At 41.8% G+C, this 23,174-nt stretch overlaps 5 protein-coding genes across 6 annotated transcripts in view; 1 reads left to right on the forward strand and 4 right to left on the reverse strand.

Moving 5' to 3' along the window:
* Btk29a (tyrosine-protein kinase Btk) overlaps positions 1-3,721 on the reverse strand; it is a 41,673-nt gene extending 37,952 nt beyond the window's left edge. The window contains exons 1-3 of one of the 2 annotated variants that reach the window (XM_071776948.1): positions 3,579-3,721; positions 2,715-2,897; positions 273-534 (exon numbers count right to left, since the gene is read on the reverse strand). In XM_071776948.1, the coding sequence (XP_071633049.1) occupies positions 273-534; positions 2,715-2,897; positions 3,579-3,581 (448 nt within the window). In that variant the 5' untranslated portion in view covers positions 3,582-3,721. Of the gene's footprint in view, positions 1-272; positions 535-1,187; positions 1,571-2,714; positions 2,898-3,578 lie in introns of those variants that run through there. The other variant, XM_071776949.1, reaches the window with a different exon arrangement.
* Positions 3,722-3,952: 231 nt separating this feature from the next.
* On the forward strand, positions 3,953-5,348 carry Med7 (mediator complex subunit 7). The gene is made up of 3 exons (XM_071776994.1): positions 3,953-4,641; positions 4,756-4,908; positions 4,998-5,348. The coding sequence occupies exons 1-3, from the start codon at positions 4,312-4,314 to the stop codon at positions 5,193-5,195; spliced, it is 681 nt and encodes a 226-aa protein (XP_071633095.1). The 5' UTR covers positions 3,953-4,311; the 3' UTR covers positions 5,196-5,348.
* A 440-nt stretch (positions 5,349-5,788) lies between these two features.
* Positions 5,789-10,872, reverse strand: Cass (apoptosis inhibitor cassowary). Its single transcript, XM_071776964.1, has 9 exons — positions 10,647-10,872; positions 9,604-9,765; positions 9,339-9,504; positions 9,059-9,219; positions 8,776-8,973; positions 8,465-8,656; positions 7,940-8,323; positions 7,657-7,807; positions 5,789-7,568 (listed from the first exon to the last, which is right to left on the reverse strand). The coding sequence occupies exons 1-9, from the start codon at positions 10,719-10,721 to the stop codon at positions 7,480-7,482; spliced, it is 1,578 nt and encodes a 525-aa protein (XP_071633065.1). The 5' UTR covers positions 10,722-10,872; the 3' UTR covers positions 5,789-7,479.
* A 1,125-nt stretch (positions 10,873-11,997) lies between these two features.
* Positions 11,998-15,090, reverse strand: LOC139812133 (uncharacterized). Its single transcript, XM_071776755.1, has 3 exons — positions 13,989-15,090; positions 13,694-13,719; positions 11,998-13,257 (listed from the first exon to the last, which is right to left on the reverse strand). Exons 1-3 carry the CDS (start codon positions 15,057-15,059, stop codon positions 12,168-12,170), a joined length of 2,187 nt encoding a protein of 728 aa, XP_071632856.1. The 5' UTR covers positions 15,060-15,090; the 3' UTR covers positions 11,998-12,167.
* A 150-nt stretch (positions 15,091-15,240) lies between these two features.
* On the reverse strand, positions 15,241-23,153 carry LOC139812285 (uncharacterized). Its single transcript, XM_071776999.1, has 8 exons — positions 20,233-23,153; positions 19,842-20,158; positions 19,266-19,764; positions 18,554-18,930; positions 18,362-18,480; positions 17,946-18,265; positions 17,283-17,867; positions 15,241-17,188 (listed from the first exon to the last, which is right to left on the reverse strand). Exons 1-8 carry the CDS (start codon positions 23,038-23,040, stop codon positions 17,045-17,047), a joined length of 5,169 nt encoding a protein of 1,722 aa, XP_071633100.1. The 5' UTR covers positions 23,041-23,153; the 3' UTR covers positions 15,241-17,044.
* Between the last annotated feature and the right edge of the window lie 21 nt (positions 23,154-23,174).

Below are 23,174 nucleotides of genomic sequence, written 5' to 3' on the forward strand. Positions count from 1 at the left end.
ATATACAGTATCATAATGTCAGAAGTTCTTAGGGATTCTTAGGAAAATCATGTCGTCTACAAACATTATCCTTGTTCTTAAATGTACGATATATAAAGGTTTTTCTTATTTGCGGTAAAAATTGGGCCGAGAGCTGCTGACCGTTAATGCTACTTAATTTCTAGTCGTATAAGATTTCAAATAACATGTGCGCAAAATCCGGACTCGAGTAGCGACGTGAAAAAAAGGGGGACGTAAGGAAGACGCAGGGGTGGAAAAAGAGGAATACTTACCAGCGCGTATGGCACGTATCCATTCGGCGCGATCCTGCTCGCGAGCGGCGAGGAGGTAGAGCGTGTACTCCTGACCAGCTTCCCGATATCCCACTTGGAACGGCAGCCCGGATGGTATCCCGCCGCCTCCGCCAGCCGCGTCGCCGCCGCCCGCCGCGTCGCCGACGGCACCGCCTCCAGCACCGGTGCTACCATTCCCGAGGCTGGCCGTCTCCACCACGTGGACACTCTCCACGGCGATCCGTCCGCGTTCCTTGCGGCGCTGCAACAAGCAACAATTTCTGATTAACATATTTAACAATTTATTAAAAATCAAATCGCGCCGACCTCCGGATCCGGGCGCTACCAACAACTTTCACTGAGCGGAGTTTAAAGAAAGAGATAAAGAGAGAAAAAGAAAGAAAGAGAGAGAGAGAGAGGGGGGGGGAAGAGGCACGTAGGGTTTCGAAAACAATAGGAATGTTTACATAATAAAATTATTTTCAAAATTAGGAATCTTAGATATCAAAATGTGTCAAGCGTCGGAACGACGTCGAGATGTTCGTTGTCGAAGGATGTTCCAATTGTACTTAGAAATGAGACAGCCTTAACACATGGATGTTGATTTCTGAAGACAAAACCAAAATGCAATAAGACATCAGTACCGTAATAGCAGCGGATCTATCTTTGGAGTACTGGGGGGGGTACCATATATATCTACATATATGATATATCTACATATGATATATCTAGACTTCAGACGTGGAAAAGCAATTTACGAGCGCGAACGGCATCGAGCGACCCTCTCGGGGGACGTTCCTAGCGGAATTTATACGAGTTCGCGGAACATGGATTTTCCATCCGACGACGGACGGTCTAATCAAACAAAAGAGAGAAGCGGTGGGAAAACGTGTCCAAACTCAGACTCCCTTTTACCTCCACGTTGTACGGTAGATCTGACGACGCGGTGAACAAGACGAGTCCGACGAAGTCGGTGTTACGGAGGATCCGCACGTGGACCACCGTGTCCAGGTCCGAGATCAGTATGACGACGCACCGAACGTCTAGAACGGAAGCGATCCTCTCGAAGCGATGAGAGAAAAGATCCAGAGATCGCAGCTGATCTTCGTCTACTCGCGATGTCGTACGACTCCCCAGACCGAGGAAGGTATTCTCGATCTCGCGACCCAAGATCGGAATCAAACGAGGCTCGAGATTCGTCAGAACAGCTGAGTTACGTCGTGGGACCAGGGATCGCGTGTCGTCCTTCCCTCCGTCCTCCTCCGGCGCTACCCCCGGGAGACCAGGGATCAAAGCGTCATAGACTCGTCCGAGGGATCGTCAACTCGCGGAAGGGTGCCGAGTGCTACGGAACGGTACCGGAAGATCAGCTTGGTCCGTGCTTCGTCGAGACCGACCTCGAACGACGGCCACTGACTGAGCGAGCGAGCAGCATCGGGAACCCAACGACGACGAAGCGGAAGGAAGGACGAGCGAGGGAGAAGGGCGGGAGAGAACGGATGGAGAATTCACGCGGGGCGCCTGCGCCACCGATTTTACACACGGTATCACGGGGCGCACGTTATCCGCCACCCCCTACCGAAACCAGCCCCCGGTCCACCTAACGGTTCGCTTAACGACGGAGATAGCTAGTGGCGGTAGTGGCACTATAGTCACGATCGCACGCGGTTACCGAGCCGTTAGTTACCGGTCACCACCCCGTTCGCCGTCGCGAGATTAAAGGGACCTACGCGACAGAGGAGATCTCCTCCCCCCCTCCCCCTTCCTCCTCTCCACCCACCTGTCCCGAATGCTTTTGTTTGATGGAAATAACATCGGGCGTGTAATTATAATTACCATGTTTTGTTATTAATAGCTAATTAAATTTACAATTATATTAATAATTATAATCAAAATAATTTAATAATTAAAAATATCTTTGGAATTTAAAATTATTCATATTTGCAATTAAAAGAAATTGACTAATATTATTTTTGTGCCCGTATGTGTGTGTGTGTAAATTTTGTGTAATTGTAAAGAAAGAAAGTTTCAAAATAAGTATTTCTGATGTTTCATGGAATTATAATTGCTCGTCCATGTAACTCCATTCAGTTGTTATTTGTTCCAGTTTTTCTTTACAATAATAGCAAAGTTTTTTTCTCTTTTATAACAGCAATCCCTATTATCAAAACAAATTTTGTTGGAACACAATATATCATTTGTTTATTTTTCTTTAAAATAACAAAATTTTCTTTTCAATAATAGCAATCCCTTTCAGTGAAACAAAAATTTTAGAACACAATAACGCTGACAAAATAAATTGCCTCGACGATGACACGCGTGTCGCGTGTCTCATTAGAAGTTTGTAAACGAGAGGGAAAGCCGGCGGGAGACACGTCGAGTTCGACTTCGTCACAGGAAAGAAAAGATATACATTCACAGAGAGAATCCGGAGCAACTCACCTCACCATCTCCATCGTAGTAAATGAGATAATGCTTCGTCAGCACGAACCATCGTTGCTTGTAATTGACCGGGGTGAAGCGCTTCTTGTTCTGGGACCGTTTCACCATGAATCCCTGCCGAATAACGTCTCCACCTTTTGACTCTAGCTTCCCATCTTTCCCTGCCATCACCGGTGGGCCTCCCTAGCAACAATGAAACCATCATTTTTCCCGCACGACAAAACCGAGCTCCCCCGTCGTCGTCGGGGAGGAGCCGTCAGCCGTCGATATTTCGCGTCGCGCGTTAACGAGCGGCTAGAATTGATACTTGTTGCACAATATCCTTAATTTGACACCTTTCTCTACGTAGCGACACAACAAAACAGAATGCATTCGAGAGCTCTTTATCTCCCTCTCTCGCTCTCCCTCTTTCTCCCAACGCCAATCCGGCTTATCCGGTCCGCTCGAGATAAGTAAGGACGCGAAGGAGATATCTAAATATAGCACACCGGAGTCTTTTTCCTCGTCCCATAACCCGCCCGCGGACTCACGTGTCCGGTGCAATTAACGACGGGCGACGGCCGTCGGCGGTCGCGGCGAGAACCGATCCTCGCCCGTTCGCTCCGGTCCGAGGCGGAGTCGGGGGAGGCGCGCCGACGGGCCCGAGGACGGCGCGTCGCGCGCCGGGAGGCGGCCGCGACGGCGACGGCGACGGCGCGTCGCGCGGTCGTCGCCCACGACCGTTTTCGGTCGCGATTCGAATTCCACGGGGGCGACGCCGATGCGTGGTCTCCCCCGCCCGTCGCCGCGCCGCGCGATATATCGGCGATCGCGCCGCTGGTACCGCGGACACGCCGCGCCGGACGGTACCCGCGCGACTCTTACCATGCGTAAACGAAAACGTGCGGCTATCACCCCGCGGTCGTCCCGGCGCCCGTCGGATGCATGACCGCCCCGGCCCGGCGGCGCCCCAAACAAAGAGTTCACGTGGAACGGGCGCGTACGCGCACACCGACAATCTGTCAAAACGGGCGACGTTGGGGAATTCGCGAGATATCAGGAAATGCCTGACTACGCTGGTCGACGCGGCGGCCGGCGCGGCACGGGCGGGACGCGCGCGCCGCCGGTCCCGCGGGTCGCGCGAATATCCCGGGGGACGCGAAACGGCGAGCGGACCGCCGGAGGTCCCGGGATCTCGCGAGGGGAAAAACCGACGCGCCGGAGTCGCTCGCCGATCCGCGTAGGACCGCGACGTAGCAAGATGGCGGACTAGGCACCGCTGACCGCGCACGCGACCGTCTGCGACCGTCCGTCTCGCCGTCACGTCGTCGTGTCTGTTGTTTTGCCTCGCTCGCGTGTGCGTTTCAACCCGTTTACCTTGCCGTGCCTCGTCGCGGGCGTGACGCGACGGGAGGAGCGGCCTCGCGGCGACGTCCGCGTTGGACGCGACGAGGAAAGTGGACGGTCCGCCGAAAGGCGAGCGAGGTTTCCGGAGGGGAGCGCGTGACATAACCTCTTCGCGCGCGTCGCGCTTCTTCGCTCGACCTCGTCGTCGATGTGAGGCCGAGCCGAAGCCGAGCTGTCGTTCCGCCGTTGCTCGCCGACGACGTCCCCAGGTATGGCGACCCCCGAGGCAATACAGGTGAGCTCCCTGCCGCTGCCGCCCGTCCAGTACATCAATCTGTACACGGACGAGAACGTGCGGCGGGGACGTGCCCCGCGACCGCCGCCGCCGATCCACGACAGCTACTCCATGTTCGGCAACGTGTTCAACGCCGATGACACCATCATCCGGCCGCTCGAGGCTCAGGGGATCAAGAGGCTGTACCCGCAGCACTTCGACCGCCGGCGCGAGCTGAAGAAGCTCAATCACTCGCTCCTCGTCAACTTTCTGGATCTGATCGACCTGCTCGTCCAGTGCCCTGACAGTCCGAGGCGCGCGGAGAAGGTACGTGTGATTTGAGCGAAACTTCTGTTATTTTTATTTGGACGTCGAGCCTGGAGACGCTGTAGAGAGATCATGATTATATACTTTGTAATTGAACGGTCAACGTTCTTGCAGGTCGAGGACCTTAGTCTGTTGTTCATACACATTCATCACCTGCTAAATGAATTTCGACCGCACCAGGCCAGAGAGACGCTGCGAGTCATGATGGAACTCCAGAGAAGGCAACGTCACGAGACAGCGCTGCGTTTTCAGAAACATCTTGAAAAGGTATACTTACATATCGGATTTTTGGAATCTTCGTAATGTTATCGGCCAATGTTGAACTTGTGTGCTGACGTTGAAATCGAATTCTCCAGGTTCAAGAAATACTGCAGCACGCCTTACAGATGCTTCCCGATACGGAACTGGACTCCAAACTCGCGATAAACACAGAAGCCATGGAATCCATGGACAGCTTAGGATTCGAGCAACAGAGCCAGGATCCTTGCAGCCCAAGCGATCGTATTATGTGCAAAGTGATAGACGATATGCTTTCCTCAAATGGACTGTTCTGAGGTATCGCTATTTATACTCCCGTGTGTAAATTGATCTACCAATGAGTACTTCGAATTAACTGCGTCTGTAAATCATGCTAGATAACGATAAAATGTGATCTTTTTTTTAAATGTTATTAGTTATTTAATAAAATGACAATATTTAAAGAAATATATCCTTTGGACAAAGAACTGCTGCTGGTATCTGAAGCGTACCTATATCGTTCGTTCACCTACAAATAGGATTCCAATTGTTTAAAAATTTACGTTTTATTCTTTATACATTAATTATACATAAGTTTGACAAAAATTCTATATATATATATATATAAACTCGTAAATTTTAGATTTAAGAAGACTGAGATTACATACATGTGATTGTGCAAATCTAAGCGCATTTAACACAATTATTCTACCGGTTCTTACATAGACGTGTCTGTTCTAGACATATTAATGCAATGCGACATTAAAGCTTAAATGTAGGACAGATTAGATATAGATGTAAACATGTGCGTTCATAATGTACCTGTTTCAAAATCAATTGTTGCTAAATCGGTCACTCTTCTTTTTTAATCATTTTCTCACTTACTTTTACTGGGTAAAAAAACACCACATAGTATTAAATAATGTTATTTATTGAAATAATTAGAAACATATTTACGAATTTTTTAATAGATAACACGAAATGTTTCTACATAATGATGATGGATGGAGGGAAAGGAAAGATGGAAGAATAGTTTTTAAACTCACCTCACAAACAGCAATCACATGAAGGAGATATATACATATATGATAATAAACATAATAATATCCATTCTGAGCTCCTGAAAGAAAAATATTAATTAGTTTCTCCAAGTAGCAGCATCCCTCCCTCTTGCTCCTGCATTCATTTCTGTAATGGAAAGAATTCTGTAATGGAAAAGAAGTATATAGAAGTATTTATATGGTGCTGGGGCCCAGTTCTACCAATTTCCAAGCCTCTCACTAACACGAGCTTCCTGCAAAAGAAAAACAATGTACACAATGTAATAATTGCTGATCCAATTGCTATTCATCTTATTTATCGAAGAAACACAGAATCATCAAACCATTGTTTTCATAATTGAAAGTAAAATATGTAAGAATATTAAAAATATGTACTTTAAAAATATAATTTTGTTAGTATAATAATTATATAATTTTGTATAATAATATTTAAAAAAAAAACATTTTTAAGGTAGATACAGACAACATATGAAAAATAATACCTATATTTGTTAAATTTTATATATATTTGAAAATTTTGAAGTAGAAAATTCCCAAATTGTATATATATATACAAAAAAGTGTGTGTGTACATATATATGCGCATACGCATAGACATGTATACATACATACATAGATATATATACATATTTCTCTTGTCAATAAAAAAATTATTTATTATATCTGGTGTTTCTTCGATCAAACTATTCTTGCATGGCTGGTTTCAAACTCCCTGTTATGCACGGCTCAACCCTGTCAACAGATAAATATTAACAAGTATCAATAAATATGAAGGAGGAGGGAAAGCTAATTTAGGAATGGATATGGGAGATTATATTTTTGCAATCTTGAAGTTTCTTTTTGATAAGGAAGGGACCGTTTTCATCTCCATAACTCTGTAACTGCTCCATGCTTCTGTAACTGTGATCGGTGTATTGATGTTGGTCTCGTGACTCAATTGCGTGGTTTCAGGTTTCAATTTGGTAACAGCGTGGCATTTTCATTTTCATATTTCTTCGTCAGATCCCTTCTTCAATTTCCTCAAACAATACCATCTTGTTAAGTCTCGTGTCCCGAAATGTCTTCTTTCTTCATTTTCTCGTATATACAGTTCCAATCCCTTCATGCAATCCGCCAATCAGTAACAGTGTTCTTTCTTAATCTTCTTAATACGCGTCCTATTGTTTGCATACGTTTCATTTTTCTCCACAATTTTGCACGTCTGAACTATTTTGGATTTTCACTGCAATTCATATTATAAGAATTAAACAAGTACAATATTCGTATAATGCTACAGTTGCATTCTGTCCAAATCTCCTTCCCGTGTCATTCAGATATTAATGAATGTTTGGAAAAGTATTGATCCTCTGATTCCCCTGTTTTTACATATCTGGGAATTTATCAAAGTCAAACTATCAAAATTATTTCTGTTATATGTTAGTCATACAGGCTAACAAAGATTTTATGATTTCTTTGAGAGCGCTTTGTTGAAATTGGAAAGCAAGTAGGCGCTTAATTTTATTTCAATTTTAGCTGTTTTCAAGTGTAATGAATTTCAAAATTAATAAAAATTTTTTCGCCACGGACCACGACCTCTAGTCCTGAATCCACCTCTTCCTCGAGGTCTGTTACCTTTGAATCTACCGCGGCCTAAAAACAATAAGTAAAATTAATGATAATTATGACTGTAAACTGAAATTTGTCTCTTTTCAAGTTTCAACACATTCGCCTAACTCACCATAATTTGATATGTTTGAACTGTATTTGCCACTAGGAGGTGTATATATTTCCCTTTTGTTGTTTTTATCTTCCTTATTACGTTTATTCGGACTGCTGTCATTTCCAAATGTGATCGGTGTATGTCTCTTCTGAGCAGAATTCTTCTCGCTCTAAAACAGACACGAAATTAATAAAATCAAACTATTGCAAGTCAAAGCACTCACGAATGTAAATTGTAGATATATTTATTTGCGCGAAAAACACTGTTAGAATTTATAACGGTTGTATTGAAAATTAATTACCTTTTTGTCATTGCATGGCGTTTTCCATGAGAGATGTATAATGCTTTTAAAGCTAGGAGGTGAATGAAACAGATCCTTGATTAAAGTATTGATGTTGTTGGTTGTTTTTAGTGCCACAACTTTTAACTGATTTTCCTCAGATTTCAATTCCTCTTCTGTCTTTCCACTGATAGCTTCACGTAATTTCTTTATGTAACCTTGAATGCCCCTCGCAAAATATTGCAATCTTAGTCGAAATTCTTTGAGCTGCTCTGGATCTTTTATCAAAAATTCAGGCGTCTGCTTACACAGTTTGTGAAAAGCGTACATTAAACATTCCACGTGACTAAATTGTAACTTTGGTACATCAGTAATTTCTGTAGCTGGAGGAAGTGGCATATAGGTCTGAAATAAATGAAGTGAAAAATAAACAATAACGATAAGCAATATGCAATAATTTTGATCAATGAAATATGAATATTAAATATCAGGTGCGAAAATATATGAGATTATTAAAATATGTGAGAATAAAGACGCAGTACTTACAATAAGAGTATTGTAAAGCTGTTGAACTTTATCTTCGGGTTTTTCAATAGTTCCACAAAACACAGTTAATTCAGCAAGCAACTTTAACAGTTCCAGTTGAATATCTCTACCATCGGGGGAAGTCATCAGGGAAAGATGGGGTAGAACTTGCACGCAAATATATGAAACGAATTTTGACGAGTCTATCTGTGACTGAAAAGGGATAAGAATATCGAAACATAAATACAATATTAATTATAAACAAATATATGCAACATATACGTATAAAATATTAAATCGCGTTTGAATATTGAGAATATGTATATACATACACTGAAAAATGGAAGAGCATGTTTAACACATTGAACTAATCTGTTCCACTGTTCGACATTAGTATGCTTGAAAGGTACAGATAATTCAGCTTGTTCTATTGTAATATCAATCAATTCTTGTTGACCAGTGACGGTAGATCCCAATCTAGTCCATGCAAGGATCTCCATAATACTGTGGAATTCGTCAGCAGTCACATCCTATAAATAAAAGATATTAATTAAAGAAAAGATCGCATGTGTGTGTGTATGCATTATTATAATATTAGAAATCATATAAAATTACCTGTAATACTTTTTTACATTCTGCAATCAACAAATCTTCTGGTTCCTTCGTGATAATGTCACGTCCTAATGCTTTAAGTTTGGTAGCCAAAAATTTTATACAACGTTCTCTCGTTCCATCGTCGCCATTAATGATCTGGCTAAAAAATCCGCTCAAAGTACCTATAAATCCAAAGTTGTTTTTATCCAACAATTGAACATACAGTCACAAACTGACAAATGTCAAACTGAATCCAAATCGAATGAATTTGTAGGCATTATTGTAACTCATCGGATATTACCTTTCGGATCGCTCTTCATAAGCGACATAATACTGTTATGTACAACTGCTAGCTCTGAAGTGTCCTCGGCTTGCAGTAATTGTGCTAAGATATCTGCAATTCTCGCCGTATGTTCCTTATTATCTTTACAAAGTGCTGGTAAATCCTTAATCGCTTGCTTTCGAATCTGTAAAGAAAATAAGGATCGTATATACGCAATTTATTACTTCGGCTACTAAAGCACGTTCAAAGCTGGAAGTGGCTTGAGCTTCATTTGAAAACTTACAGCCATATCCTCATCTTCGCATAGATCCAAGTGAGCGTCTATAGCTTGATCCGCTAGTTTCGGGAAATGCTTGAAGAACCTAGCAATGAATTGCGACGCCAGTCGTTTTTCCTTAGGCGATCCTTTAACTGCCGTTAGTATTTCCAGGTATTCTTTTTCATGCTACAACAAACGGTATTCAAGATAACTCGCAAGTACGATGAGATGTTTCCTTGATAAATTTATACTATAACGCTTTGAAAGATTTAAAGAAATAACAGGACTTGATGGGTACAAGCTAAACATGCTATTATTGGAACAAATCTATATATATAAACTTGAAAACACAGTATATATTTAATATACATATGTATTCTAGATTGGAGCCAATCTTCTTCTATCTAATTTCTATCATTTACCTCTTCCAGATAAATAATAGAAATGTAAAAGATCAGCTCCAACCATTTGATTTTATACGTGGGAAGAATTTGAGGAAGAGAATTCTTTATATCTGACTTTACAGAAGAGAATTCTTTATTCATCTGAATAAAGAATTCTCTTCCGCAAATTCTACCCACGTATAAAATCAAAGTACGCAACTGGATCGCATGCATAACTACGTTCACGCGAATCATTGTAAGTCAATTAAGAAACAATTTCCGCTTAGTGAACAATCAATCGCTCCATGTCGCAATGTCTATTATACTCCAGACTTTCAACGAATGATTACAGTGGCTCTTCGTACACAGTAACAGTTTTCGACGAGCCACTATAGTACCGAGACTTTTATAGTGAAAATATCAACAATATACAAAAGAAAAAAAAGAGCTCCGATCTTGATGCTTCGGATTGTGCGACGCTTAGACGCACGGCAGGACGCCACATGTGTCTCCGGCATTTCGGAATGCGTCCGATATCTCGGGCGGCAGTTTGCACGAAGAACGCTTGTCGCGATGAAGCGTAGCCTTCGATCGAAGGCAAGAAAACAAAGTCTCGACGTATACATTTTTAACCGAAACGTGGCCGGTGCCGGATGTAACCAACCAACGTTGTTGCGTATGTACCTGTACGAGTTTATCCTTAGCGTCGGCGAGGATGCCGAAGTTCTTGTACAGCTTCTCAATACTGTCGGTACTCATCGTGAAGCTTACACGCGACTTGGACGCGATCGTCGACGCGAGATCGTGCACAGAAAACGCAAATTCAGCCTGAGATCCCAGAGCCAAAACACGCCGAACGGGAGCACGCGAGACGACAAAGATGGCAGCGTGGCGGGTGGCGGGTCCCTCTCCGAGAAGAAAAAAAAAGAAGGAGAGCGGACGAGTTTTAGCGCCACCTGTCCGGCGGCGGGGCGAATTAAAATGGATCACGTGACGAACGTCAGACAATCGTCTCCGTATTTGAATCTGTGCGTTGCGCTCCGTTCGTTATTTCATTTCGCAATTGTGATATCGAACCCTTGACATTGTTACTTAACTTGACATTTGATTCGAAAATTATTTGCCGATTACCAATATTTATCTTTCAGGAACGACGCTTGACGTTCGAATTTTATTCGATAGAAAATAAATCGATAAAGTCATTCGCGAATCCAAAGAACGAATCTTGGATTCGGGAGAGGATTAAGGGATAAATTACGATTTTCTGTCTCCTTTTTTCATACGTCGAATAACAAAAAAAAAATAATACAATTCTGTTATGTTAATAAAATAGTATAAATATATTCGATGAGTTAATCACGAGTTAATCACATTCCGTATACCGGGGTGAAACAGTCTAACAATGTCCTTGTTTAGATCCGGATCGGGAAACTTAATTATTAAGCTCTGCGCATTAACTTTGTTCTTCATATTGTATTCGTTTTCAGTCATCAGAGCTCTCTCCGCATCCTCCCTCCCTTCACGACTTAATAGAATAATAGCTCTGATCGGCTTCCTCTGTTTGTTCTTCTTTACTACCTTTTCCTGGAAAAATCCAATCGGATTAGCCGTCCGTATGACAAACGTCGTGAAAACTGCTTGAAATATGTTCACTATAGTACAATTTTCACATCCTGATCCTCCGTTTCCTCGCCATGCCTATTGTTGGCGCGCAAAATCTTACAAATTTTTATAAGATACAAAATGCGAAGTAAACGGGACGACCCTGACCCGACATTGACGACTTCACAACGGAAAATTATATGTTATGCAAATCATTATTGTACACGCGAAAACCCGAGCGCGTTCGCGTCCATGAGACACCGGAGACACGTTTTCCCGGAGTTTTTACTCTTTCTCTCCTCTCTCTCTCTCTCTCTCTCATTCATTCATTCATTCTCTCTCTTTGTTTTTTAAGCCATCGATCCGAAACGTCGCGCTCACGTGACGACGCGGGCGGATGAATCGAATAGATTGAATAAAATAACGCATGAAGTTGTGATTAAATAATTTATTAATTTTTTTTATGCCGCGAAGGAATTCATAATAAGGGGACCAACCCTTGACCTCTTAAATTTTTAATATCTTACTGTAAACCCCATTCATCAATATAAAGTACAGTAATTCTAGCTGTCTAGTGCGCAACAGTTTATAAAATATTAATGTTTAAAACTTTCCCTCTTCAGCACAGATATCCGGTTGCCTTGATTCACAAGTGCGCCGACACGTTCTTATAGGCGTTCTCTCGGATCCCCAAGAGGTCCAAGGCGCTGAGCCAGAAAATCCCGGGCAATCGATCCTCGAAATGGCTTCGCATAACTTCGAGGATCCTAGCGCGATGTCTTCCAGATTGGAGAGCCCGGCAAAAGTGCCGACTACAATGTGAGACAGTTTGTTTTCCCTCAGGTCCAGTCGTTTCAACTGAGAGAGATCCCTGAACGTATCCGGGTCGAGAGCGCTGATCTCGTTCTGCTGAAGATAGAGTCTCTCCAGACCGACCAAGTCGCGAAGGAGCGACCTGGAGACGCTTGTTATCCGATTGTTATTTAAGTAAAGATACCTCAGCTTGTTCAATCCTCGAAAGGCACCGCTCGGCAAATCCTCTAGCCGATTGTAGTCCAAGTAGAGGTAATTCAGTTCGGTTAACCCGGCGAAGGAATCCGGCGCGACGCGAGAGATGTTATTGCTGCTAAGCCAAAGGAATGTCAGTCGTCCGGGATTAAGACTCGAGAAATATTCCGCCTCGATCGCTTCGATATCGTTGTGTTCCAGGGAGAGAATTCCCAAGTTTGACAGCCCGGCGAACGAGTCCTTCGGTATCGAATTGATCTTGTTGGAATTCAAATTCAGCGACGTCAGGTTTCTCAAATCCGCGAACAAGTACCCCGATAACGGTACCACATTGTCGCCCAAGTAGAGGACCATCAAGTTGGGCAAACCGCGGAAGGATTCCCTCTTCAGCACGGATATCCGGTTGCCTTGATTCAGATACAAGGTCGTTGTCGACACGTTCTTGAAGGCGTTCTCTCGAATCTCCAAGAGGTCCAGGTCCCAGAGGTCCAATCGGTCCTCGAAACGGCTTTGCGTAACTTCGACGAGTACTCCCTTGTAGATGCAAACGTTGTAGCCATCGTTATCCCGGCAGGTCGGCTCCTCCACCTCCGACGAGGCCCTCGCCGAAAGAAACAGGATAACGACTTGCGAAAAGATCAGAAGAAACCGCGACATGGCTGGAGAGTTCGAATCAGTCAACGCGCTTTAACTGAGTGACACAGACGCAACTGCAATTATGGGTTTTATATTTCGTGGAGAGTTATTGATTAGATAGCGCAGCGTGACTTTTGGCATTAATTATCGTCACTTGCTGAGAAACTAGCGCGACTGCATTCTCGGAAGCGGAGTCGACTACGAAATGTCAAAGTTGAAGATACAGGAGCTGCGTAGTTTTAATTTACGACGACAATGACGACAATAACAACAATAAAGGTGGAAGCACATAAAATTGCAGGAGCCATAAGCAGAAGGCAGAAGCCATATGCGCATGCGCTATGGTATTTATAGAGCTCTACAGATTTTTTCAATATTAATGTTTAAAATTTTTCTTGTCCGTAATTGTTTACATACACAGTAACAAAAATACATTCCATGACAATTAATCTTCGGTCAATTTGTGCACTATCGATTATAATCACAATCTGTACATGTTTTTGAAGAATATCTATCATAGAAACATTTAAAACACATTACTAATTTGCACATTTTATGAATGCGACTTCTTTGCATAAGCATGGTTTATTTATTATTAATATCGAAAAAAACATTTTCAACATTAATATTTAATAAACTATTGTGCATTGGACCGTTGCTGTACCTTGTATTAGTAAATGAAGTGTACTGTAACATACTAAAAATTTTGCAAAATTCAAGAGGTCAAGGTTTTGTCCCTTTGTGAGATATAAACAGATCTTTAAGACTTTATTAATAAACTGTGACATTTGGGAGACCGCTGATTTCTTTGTCGATTTCAGTGAAGTCGTTGCTAGTGTTGCTAGTGTTGCCAGTGAAGTCGAGATATCGCAGTTTGACGAGATCAGCGAAAGCGCCATTATCTACAGCGCTGATGTTATTGAAGGACAGCTTGATGTCTTCCAGATTGGAGAGTCCGGCAAAAGTGCCGACTACAATGTGAGACAGTTTGTTTTCCCTCAGGTCTAGTCGTTTCAGCTGAGATAGATCCCTGAACGTATCTGGCTCGAGAGCGCTGATCTCGTTCTGCTGAAGATCGAGTTCCTTCAGACCGACCAAGTCGCGAAGGAGCGACCTGGAGACGCTTGTTATCCGATTGTCACTTAAGTAAAGATTCTCCAGCTTGTTCAATCCTCGAAAGGCACCGCTCGGCATGTCCTCTAGCCGATTGTAGTCCAAGTGAAGGCGACTCAGTTCGGTTAACCCGGCGAAGGAACCCGGCGCGACGCGAGAGATTTTATTGCTGTTGAGCCAAAGGTCCAGCAGTCCAGGATTAAGATTCGAGAAGGATTCCGCCTCGATCGCTTCGATATCGTTGTAATGCAGGTCGAGACTTTTCAAGCTTGACAGCCCGGCGAACGAGTCCTTCGGTATCGAATTGATCTCGTTGGACCCCAACCACAGCAACTCCAGGTGTCCCAAATCCGCGAACAAGTACCCCGATAACGGTACCACATTGCGGTACAAGGAGAGCATCTCCACGTTGGGCAAACCGCGGAAGGATTCCCTTTTCAGCACGGATATCTGGTTGTTACTCAGAACCAACGTCGTCGTCGGCAGGTTCTTGAAGGCGTTCTCTCGAATCGCCAAGAGGCCCAGGTTCATGAGGTCCAACATCCGTCCTTTGTCCTCGAAACGGCTGTGCGTCACTTCGACGAGGACCCCCTTGCAGTGGGAAACGTTGTAACCAAAACGTTGTAACGTTGTAACGTTCCCGTTGTCCTGGCAGGTCGGCTCCTTCACCTCCGACGAGGCCCTCGCCAAGAGAAACAGGATGACGACTTGCGAAAAGAGCAGAAGAAACCGCGACATGGCGAGAGAGTTCGAATCAGTCGACGCGCCTAACCGAGTGACACGGAGTGACACGGACACAACTGCAATGTCTGCAATTACGGGTTTTACATCTCGTGGAGAGTTAGCGATTAGATAGCGCAGCGTGACTTTTGGCATTGATTATCGTCACTTGCTAAGAAACTAGCGCGACTGGATTCTCGAAACCGGAGTCGATTACGAAATGTCAATTAAAGTTGAAGGTGCTGTGTAGTTTTAATTCACGACGATAACGACAATATAACGACACGAAGATCAACTGGCTGCCCGAACGCCACATCGCTACGGACGAATCGATTATTCGTTACATTATCACGGTTGATTTAATTGAGTTCAAATCATATATTATAACATCGAATATAATAACGCATAAAGTTGCGATTGAAAAATTTATTTATTTATTTCTTATGTCGGGAAGCATTCAACGCTGAGAAGAAGATAACCATCAACCCTTGACCTCTTCAATTTTTATGTTACAGTACGAGAATGTATTTTATTACACTTGAAAATTACTTGAAGAATAGATGGAGGCTTTAGAACTTCTACATATTATTTAAACTGTGAGCTGTATAATAAATTAATAAAGCCTAATAAGCGTGTAAAAATCAAATACAGAAAAATATTGACCGTTCGGTGATAATATATCGAAACTTGTAGCGAAATTTCAGAACGTCCATCGGCAACCGGAGTTTTGTCGCACTCTCCTTTCATCTCCAACGGCTTGTTCAAACACAATCGTCTTCATTCGTCTTCATTCGTAAACCCGATTACCCGCCATTCAAGTAAACTGAATAGTGTCCACGCGGCTGTATAATATCGCGCGTGACACTTTCCATCCGTCCTTCTGTACTCGAATAATTCAAATACGACGATATATACATTTGCCAGTTCGACTGTTCACTATATCATCGCGCTTCAGCCGCCGATCGCGTAGACAAACCGATCGTTCGGTTGAATGAAACTCCTAATGTCAGTAGGGGGAATAATGGGGAACTGAGTCTAATTCTCGTAAGTGTTACTTCGCGGGAAAAAAAAAACCATTACAACTACTTTAAGATATGTGCAACAATGAATAATATTAAACAGAAAATAAAAAATATTAATTGGTTTGTTACTTACAGCATAAATAATGTGGAGTGTAATTTACACCCACGTACCCCTTCTACGTTTTTTCACGCGCCCCTTGAAGGGTTAAGGAACTTTATTCTCATATTAAAAAGACAATAAAAATTATAACAAATAAGGCACAATATATACAAATACATATATAAAAGTTATTCTTTATTTATTCTACATTTATTCTACATTTCTACTCTTTCCCCTTAAGTGTAATAATTAGTTAGCGATTGTGTGGCGCAGAAAGATATGCGCTGCTTCTCTAATGGTCGAATTCTAATAGCGAATTCGGGCGCTTGCACTAGCGCACGCTGAGTGCGCACTAAGGCTTGTTTATAATCTATTTTTATAAATTTAAAGTGATTAAAGTCGCTTAAATACATATTTACAAATTTTTTAGCTAATAAAACAATCTGTAATATCTGTATGGATACTGTACAAATAATTTTACAGGCTAAGAAATATTTAAGATGATTTGTAAATATAACAATTGTGATTAAGAATAAGCGTTTGTGCGCATTCAGTATGCACTAGTGCAAGCGCTCGAATTCGCTGTAAATGACTAGAAAGATTCGAAAGTAGACGTGAATGTACGTCAGAGAATTATTTTCATAAGGATTTTGGGCTATCCAGTCATCAACCATACACAATTTTTTAGATATATATAATAATAGTAATATTAATTAAAAAAATAGTTTTAAAATTTGTACTTAATGCGTTTTTAATATCTATAAGAGAAATAGTTCCCAAAACTGATTATCCTTTTACCTCATTGTCTCTTTACTCATAATGTTCAATCCCCTTTATGAAATCAAGGTATAATACATGGGATGACAGGCTTTAATATTCGCCTACCAATTTGTAACCGCACGTACGATTCTATCTATAATTTTTTTGTTTTTTTCACCTTTTGTGAAGTCCAACAGAGGATTTCTCATCTTGGCCGTTAACAATCTCGCCAAGTTCTCTCTCATAAATGCCAAATAGTTTCCTATCTACAAGACCATACAAATATACGATATTTGTACGGTTAAAATGTTACGTCAGAATCATTCATATGAAGATATATATTTGTAACTTTAATCTTACCTCCGCATCCATTGTAAATGTAAGCCAGTTATGATTCAGAGAAATAATAAAATTTCCATCGGGTGAGTTTTGGAAATTCGGGAGACCAGAGAATAGTATTACAGCCAAAACTGGGATCATGGACACCTCCAAGATGAAAACTTGGCTGGTCTTGAGCTCCCGCTGGTACGCCAGAAACGGACTTGAGAAGGATTTGGCATGAAAATTCACGGACGACGGATGGATTTTGACAATATCACCGCCTTGCGTCTCGAACACGGTATTCTGCGGGTCGAAGTTTGCATTAGTTTGATCCTCTTTGAGCTTTGCGATGTTGGGATACAAAGCCGCGCAGATAAGACCCTGCAACAGCTTGTCGTTCGAATTGTTTTTATTCAGTTCCTTTCCGGTAATTATGAAAATATTGTCGATGTTAGGCTGCCTCCTCGGTAAATCGATATGCACGAAACCGCTCGATACCAGCAGCTCCAAAAATTGATACTTCAGGCCCACTAAGGTGTACAGCGTATGTACGGACAAAAAATTTTCTTTGGCAAACTTTGTACCGGCCTTTTTACCTTCCTCATACGTAATATTTTGCCATTCCTATGGAAATAAAAGCTTCATTAAAAAATCGGACATTATTGTTAGATTAATTATCAGAAATTACTTTACAAATCTTACCCTGTAAGCCTGAAGAATGGTCAAGTGGTCGGAGTTCTCGTTGAAGAATTTCATCTTGGGATCGACTCTTTCTTTCGACTCAAGCGATACGCTAAACGGGCTCCTGTGCGACATGCACGCGGCGATGGTAAGCACAGAGTCCAAGCAACAGAAGATCGCGCCGCACAATATCAACTTTCCAATTCCTACGTCTACAGGTAACTTGGCTAAAAGATGACCGAGAGACGTTAACTTGCATTCCGAATCGAACGCGTCGACATTCTGCAAACGTTTTATCGTGCCCGTAACCTGGTGGTGCGACGGTGAATCCAGCATTCTCTCTGTTGAAGAAGATTTGAGAAGGGACGTAAATTATTATTATCTTCGAAAGAGACAACGGGACGAATGCAAGACGTATAAAGATAAAGTTTTCTTACGCGTTATCGCGTACATATCTACTTTCCTCCCTTCGTGCATAAGCGCGATATGTAGGAGTAGCGATTCCAAAGAAACTCTTAGTATTTCTGGTGCCGGACGTGCAGCGAAATGTTCGTATCTACAAAAGTAGATGTATCTCTGTCACGTATATTATACATTATACTTTATTCGACTAGAGTTTTGGCACGTACCTATGCGAGGTGTATAAATGAATGCATACTCCGGGCGTTACTCGACCCACGCGGCCTTTCCTTTGCACGACATTCGCTTGCGTCACCCAGCAGGTCTCCAAACACTCCACGTTTTTGTCCGAATTAAATCTGGATTTCTTCATCCTTCCCGAATCGATCACGAAAACGCAATCGTCTATAATGATAGACGTTTCGGCCAGATTTGTACTGATCACAATTTTACAAACGCCTTCGGTTTTCTGAAATACGCGGCTCTGTTCCTCAATCGAAAGGCTCGAATGTAACGGAAGAATCATGATTTTATTCCTTGATAGAATAAAGTTTCCCTCCAACTGTTCCATCAATGTAATTATTTCATACAAGCCTGGTAAGAATATCTGAAATATACGATCATATATATATCATCATCGATGCAACTCGAGGTCGAGCCACGGCCTCCCGAAGTTTGGCCCCTCACCTTGGAGGACCAGTAATCACTTATAGGGTGATATACATAGCAGTTACTAATGTGCGGACCAACGGTTTAACGTCTCTTCCGAAAGACGAAGTTTCTCCGCACGAGTTCCCTTTTTATTTCTCGTACGGAAACACACTTTGCTCACACTTTACCAATATAATAGGCAACTGCTACGCCAGAAAAAAAGATATAGACATACGAACATATAGAATATACGAACAAATAGATGCAGAATCGGAAAATGAATACACTTACTAAAATAGAACCCTTTTTGGGATAGTTATGTTCTCCAGTAATAATCCACTCCAAGATATGTTGTATTAGATCATAATTAATTTTATCGTAATTCATAAGGTACAAATTTTTATACGTTTGTTTGGAACGATTAGGATATCTATTAATAAGTTGCGTCATCGTTAAGTCCTCGTCCTTAGTAGATTTCTCAGCAATACAATCGACGGTGCCTCCGATTTTAATATTCAAATCAGTATAATGTCTCTTAAAAAGCACCTCTTTGTTCTTCTTGTGCCTGCAAATATATTTAGAATCTACGTCGAGAATGTATCCCGTTTCTTCGAGCGCGTCCTCGAGAAAGATCTGCTTCACTGAGAAGAAAGTTCCTGGAATATTTAAGACTAGCGCATGTTCGAAATACGAGGAAAACACCTCGGCATTGATCGTCGCGCTCATCAGTATTATTTTCAACGCCGACCTCTTCGGTAACAAATCTTTGAGAAGCATTAGTAGAGAATCACTGGTAGAAAAAGAATAAGAATTAACATGTACTGGGAAAGATCTCAAAAGTAGAAATAAAGTTTTATCTTATTTTACCTTTCAGCATTTCTTTCGTGCACTTCATCGATTATAACGTGAGTTATATCCGTTAAATTAAGATCCCCCATTAATTGCTGCAGTAGTATCCCTATGGTGCAAAACGTCACTCGCGTCCTACTCGACAATTTTTTTTTTAGGCGTACGTGATATCCAACTGTATCACCTATTTTTTCGGTTCTCTCAGCTGCTACTCTTTCCGCAAGTACTATAGTACTTATCTTACGAGGTTGAGTGCACATTATATTAATATGCGCATTATCTCCATTCTGTATTATACTGTTAATAATCCAATCATCCAAAACAAACTGTGGTATCTGTAATATTTTTATGGAGATTATATTTCATCCTGTCATATCTACACAATTAATCAAGAAATAGTGCGACATACCTGAGTGCTTTTACCACATCCAGTTTCACCAGAAATGATAACAACTTGATTCTTATGTATAGCTTCCAAAATTTCGTTCTTTTGAGACCATACAGGAAGTTTTTTTCGTACTTCTTGCATCTTTTTATATGTAGGGTCTTTTTGTTTATCCATAAATCCTTTTTTTATCAAATTGTTTTCTTCATTAATATGTAAGGTATTATAATATTTCTTGATGCTATGGTTGAGTTTGGTCACGTCATTGGAAAGGGGTAACCAATCGATCATATTTTCTTCTCGCTCTTCTGCTCCGCCTACATGCAGCGGGTTAATTGCACAAGGATTGATCACATTCTCTTCTCTTTTTTCTAGTCCCCCTGCACACGATGGCTCAGGGACGTTAGATTTGAACATATTTCCTCCTCTCTTCTCTGGTCCCATTGTGTACGATGGCATAAATCCGGAATAGACCATACTTTCTTCTCGCTTTTCTAGTCCTCCTGGATACAGTGGCTCAACTGCTTGAGGATTGAATATATTCTCTCCTCTCTTCTCTGGTTCCTCTGCACGATACGATGGCTCAAGTACGTAATGATTGATCGCACTTCCTCCTCGCTCTTCTAGTCTCCCTGGATATGATGGTATAGATACGTTAGAATTGAACATATTTCCTTCTCTCTTCTCTGGTTCCATTATGTACGATGGCACAAATCCAGGATAGACCAGACTTTCTTCTCGCTTTTCTGGTCCTCCTGGATACAGTGGCTCAACTGCTTGAGGATTGAATATATTCTCTCCTCTCTTTTCTGGTTCCTCTGCACGATACGATGGCTCACGTACGTAATGATTGACCGCACTTTCTTCTTGCTTTTCTAGTCCCCCTGGATATGATGGTATAGGTACATTAGAATAGACAATACGGTCTTCTCGGTTTTCTTGCCTCCCTGCACACCTTGGCACAAGTACGAAACAATTGATTATATTCACATCTGGTTCCCCTGCATATAATGGCATAGGTGCGTTAGGATAGACCATTGGTCCCCCTGAATATGATGGTATAGGTACATTAGAATAGACAATACTTTCTCCTCGCCTTTCTTGCCTCCCTGCACACACTGGCACAAGTACGAAACAATTGATTATATTCACATCAATCACACATGGTACCCCTGCATATAATGGCATAGGTACGTTAGGATAGACCATACTTTCTTCTCGCTTTTCTGGTGTTCCAACATACATTAACTCAACTGCTTGAGGATTGAATACATTCCCTCTATTTTCTGGTTGCCCTATATACGATGACTTATTAAGCATGCAAGGATAGACTATATTTTCTCCTCGCTTTTCTAACCCTCCTACGTACAGTGGTCCAACTGCTTGAGAATGGAATATGTTACCTCCTGTATTTTCTGATTGCTCTACATATAATGGCTCAAGTACATCAGAATTGACCATATTTTCTTCTCGCTTTTCTGGTCCTTCTGCGTACAGTGGTTCAACTGCTTGAGAATAGAATATATTAGCTCCTGTATTTTCTGGTTGCTCTGCACACGACGACTTAAGCTCGTAAGGATAGACCATATTTTCTTCTTGCTTTTCTGGTTCTTCTGCGTACAGTGGTCCAACTGCTTGAGAATGAAGTATATTATCTCCTGTATTTTCTGATTGCTCTACATATAATGGCTCAAGTACATCAGAATTGACCATATTTTCTTCTCGCTTTTCTGGTCCTTCTACATACAGTGGTCTAACTGCTTGAGAATAGAATATATTATCTCCTGTATTTTCTGGTTGCTCTGCACACGACCACTTAAGCTTGTAAGGATAGACCATATTTTCTTCTTGCTTTTCTGGTTCTTCTACATACAGTGGTCCAACTGCTTGAGAATGAAATATATTATCTCCTGTATTTTCTGGTTGCTCTACATATAATGGCTCAAGTACATCAGAATTGACCATATTTTCTTCTCGCTTTTCTGGTCCTTCTGCATACAGTGGTCCAACTGCTTGATAATAGAATATATTATCTCCTGTATTTTCTGGTTGCTCTGCACACGACGACTTAAGCTCGTAAGGATAGACCATATTTTCTTCTTGCTTTTCTGGTCCTTCTGCGTACAGTGGTCCAACTGCTTGAGAATAGAATATATTATCTCCTGTATTTTCTGGTTGCTCTGCATACGACGACTTAAGCTCGTAAGGATAAACCATATTTTCTTCTTGCTTTTCTAGTCCTTCTGCGTACAGTGGTCCAACTGCTTGAGAATAGAATATATTCCCTCCTCTCTTCTCTGGTTCCCATGCATATAATGGCTCAAGCACATCAGAATTGACCATATTTTCTTCACTTTTTTCTAATCTCCCCTCATATAATGGCTCAAGCACGTAAAGATTGATCATATTTTTTTCTTGCTTTTCTGATTCTCTTGGCATATTCACGTGATAATAAGACGTCGAATCATTTTTTTCAGTATTATGTTCCGAAGTATCAGTTCTCTTGATGCTATCAAACTCATGAAGATTGTCCGCTTTTTCCTGTTGTTTCCTTGCATACAGTGGTTCGTGTACGTAAGAATTTGCCATACTCTCTTCTCTGTTCTCTCGTGCCTCTGAATGCGATAGCTCAAGTAGGTGATGATTAATCATACTCTCTTCTCTATTCTCTCGTCCCCCTGCAAACAGTGGTTCGTGTATGTAAAGAGCACTCATATTCTCTTCTCCCTCTCTTGCATATGTTGGCTTAACCAAACGTTCTTTCTCTCGTTCCGTCGTACCTTTCACTATAATCTCAAATTCTCTCATATCTTTGTCTTTTTTTTCCTCCATCCTCTCTTCTCCTTTTAAACAGTGACTCAGATGGCTTCAAAAGTGGTTCCCTTATATATGCTTCCAAGTAAACTCGTATAGCATGTCCATTTTTCAATAGTAAAGTCATTAAATATATTGACGGAGTGCCTTTA

The sequence above is a fragment of the Temnothorax longispinosus genome, chromosome 4, assembly GCF_030848805.1.
Source record: "Temnothorax longispinosus isolate EJ_2023e chromosome 4, Tlon_JGU_v1, whole genome shotgun sequence".
In the NCBI taxonomy this organism is placed as follows: domain Eukaryota; kingdom Metazoa; phylum Arthropoda; class Insecta; order Hymenoptera; family Formicidae; genus Temnothorax; species Temnothorax longispinosus.

What these genes read in the sequence shown, in the direction of transcription:
- Med7 (XM_071776994.1), top strand. Translation starts at nt 4,312, where the DNA reads ATGGCGACCCCCGAGGCAATACAGGTGAGCTCCCTGCCGCTGCCGCCC. An exon ending in GTCCGAGGCGCGCGGAGAAG is followed by an intron (nt 4,642 to 4,755) that starts GTACGTGTGATT and finishes ACGTTCTTGCAG; the next exon opens with GTCGAGGACCTTAGTCTGTT. An exon ending in TTCAGAAACATCTTGAAAAG is followed by an intron (nt 4,909 to 4,997) that starts GTATACTTACAT and finishes CGAATTCTCCAG; the next exon opens with GTTCAAGAAATACTGCAGCA.
- Cass (XM_071776964.1), bottom strand. Translation starts at nt 10,721, where the DNA reads ATGAGTACCGACAGTATTGAGAAGCTGTACAAGAACTTCGGCATCCTC. An exon ending in CTAAGGATAAACTCGTACAG is followed by an intron (nt 9,766 to 10,646) that starts GTACATACGCAA and finishes CGTTTGTTGTAG; the next exon opens with CATGAAAAAGAATACCTGGA. An exon ending in ATGCTCTTCCATTTTTCAGT is followed by an intron (nt 8,657 to 8,775) that starts GTATGTATATAC and finishes ATCCCTTTTCAG; the next exon opens with TCACAGATAGACTCGTCAAA.
- LOC139812133 (XM_071776755.1), bottom strand. Translation starts at nt 15,059, where the DNA reads ATGTCGCGGTTTCTTCTGCTCTTTTCGCAAGTCGTCATCCTGTTTCTC. An exon ending in GCGGTCTCCCAAATGTCACA is followed by an intron (nt 13,720 to 13,988) that starts GTTTATTAATAA and finishes TTTCTATGATAG; the next exon opens with ATATTCTTCAAAAACATGTA. An exon ending in TTCAAAAACATGTACAGATT is followed by an intron (nt 13,258 to 13,693) that starts GTGATTATAATC and finishes ACTCAGTTAAAG; the next exon opens with CGCGTTGACTGATTCGAACT.
- LOC139812285 (XM_071776999.1), bottom strand. Translation starts at nt 23,040, where the DNA reads ATGGAGGAAAAAAAAGACAAAGATATGAGAGAATTTGAGATTATAGTG. An exon ending in GATGTGGTAAAAGCACTCAG is followed by an intron (nt 20,159 to 20,232) that starts GTATGTCGCACT and finishes AAAATATTACAG; the next exon opens with ATACCACAGTTTGTTTTGGA. An exon ending in CACGAAAGAAATGCTGAAAG is followed by an intron (nt 19,765 to 19,841) that starts GTAAAATAAGAT and finishes TTTTTCTACCAG; the next exon opens with TGATTCTCTACTAATGCTTC.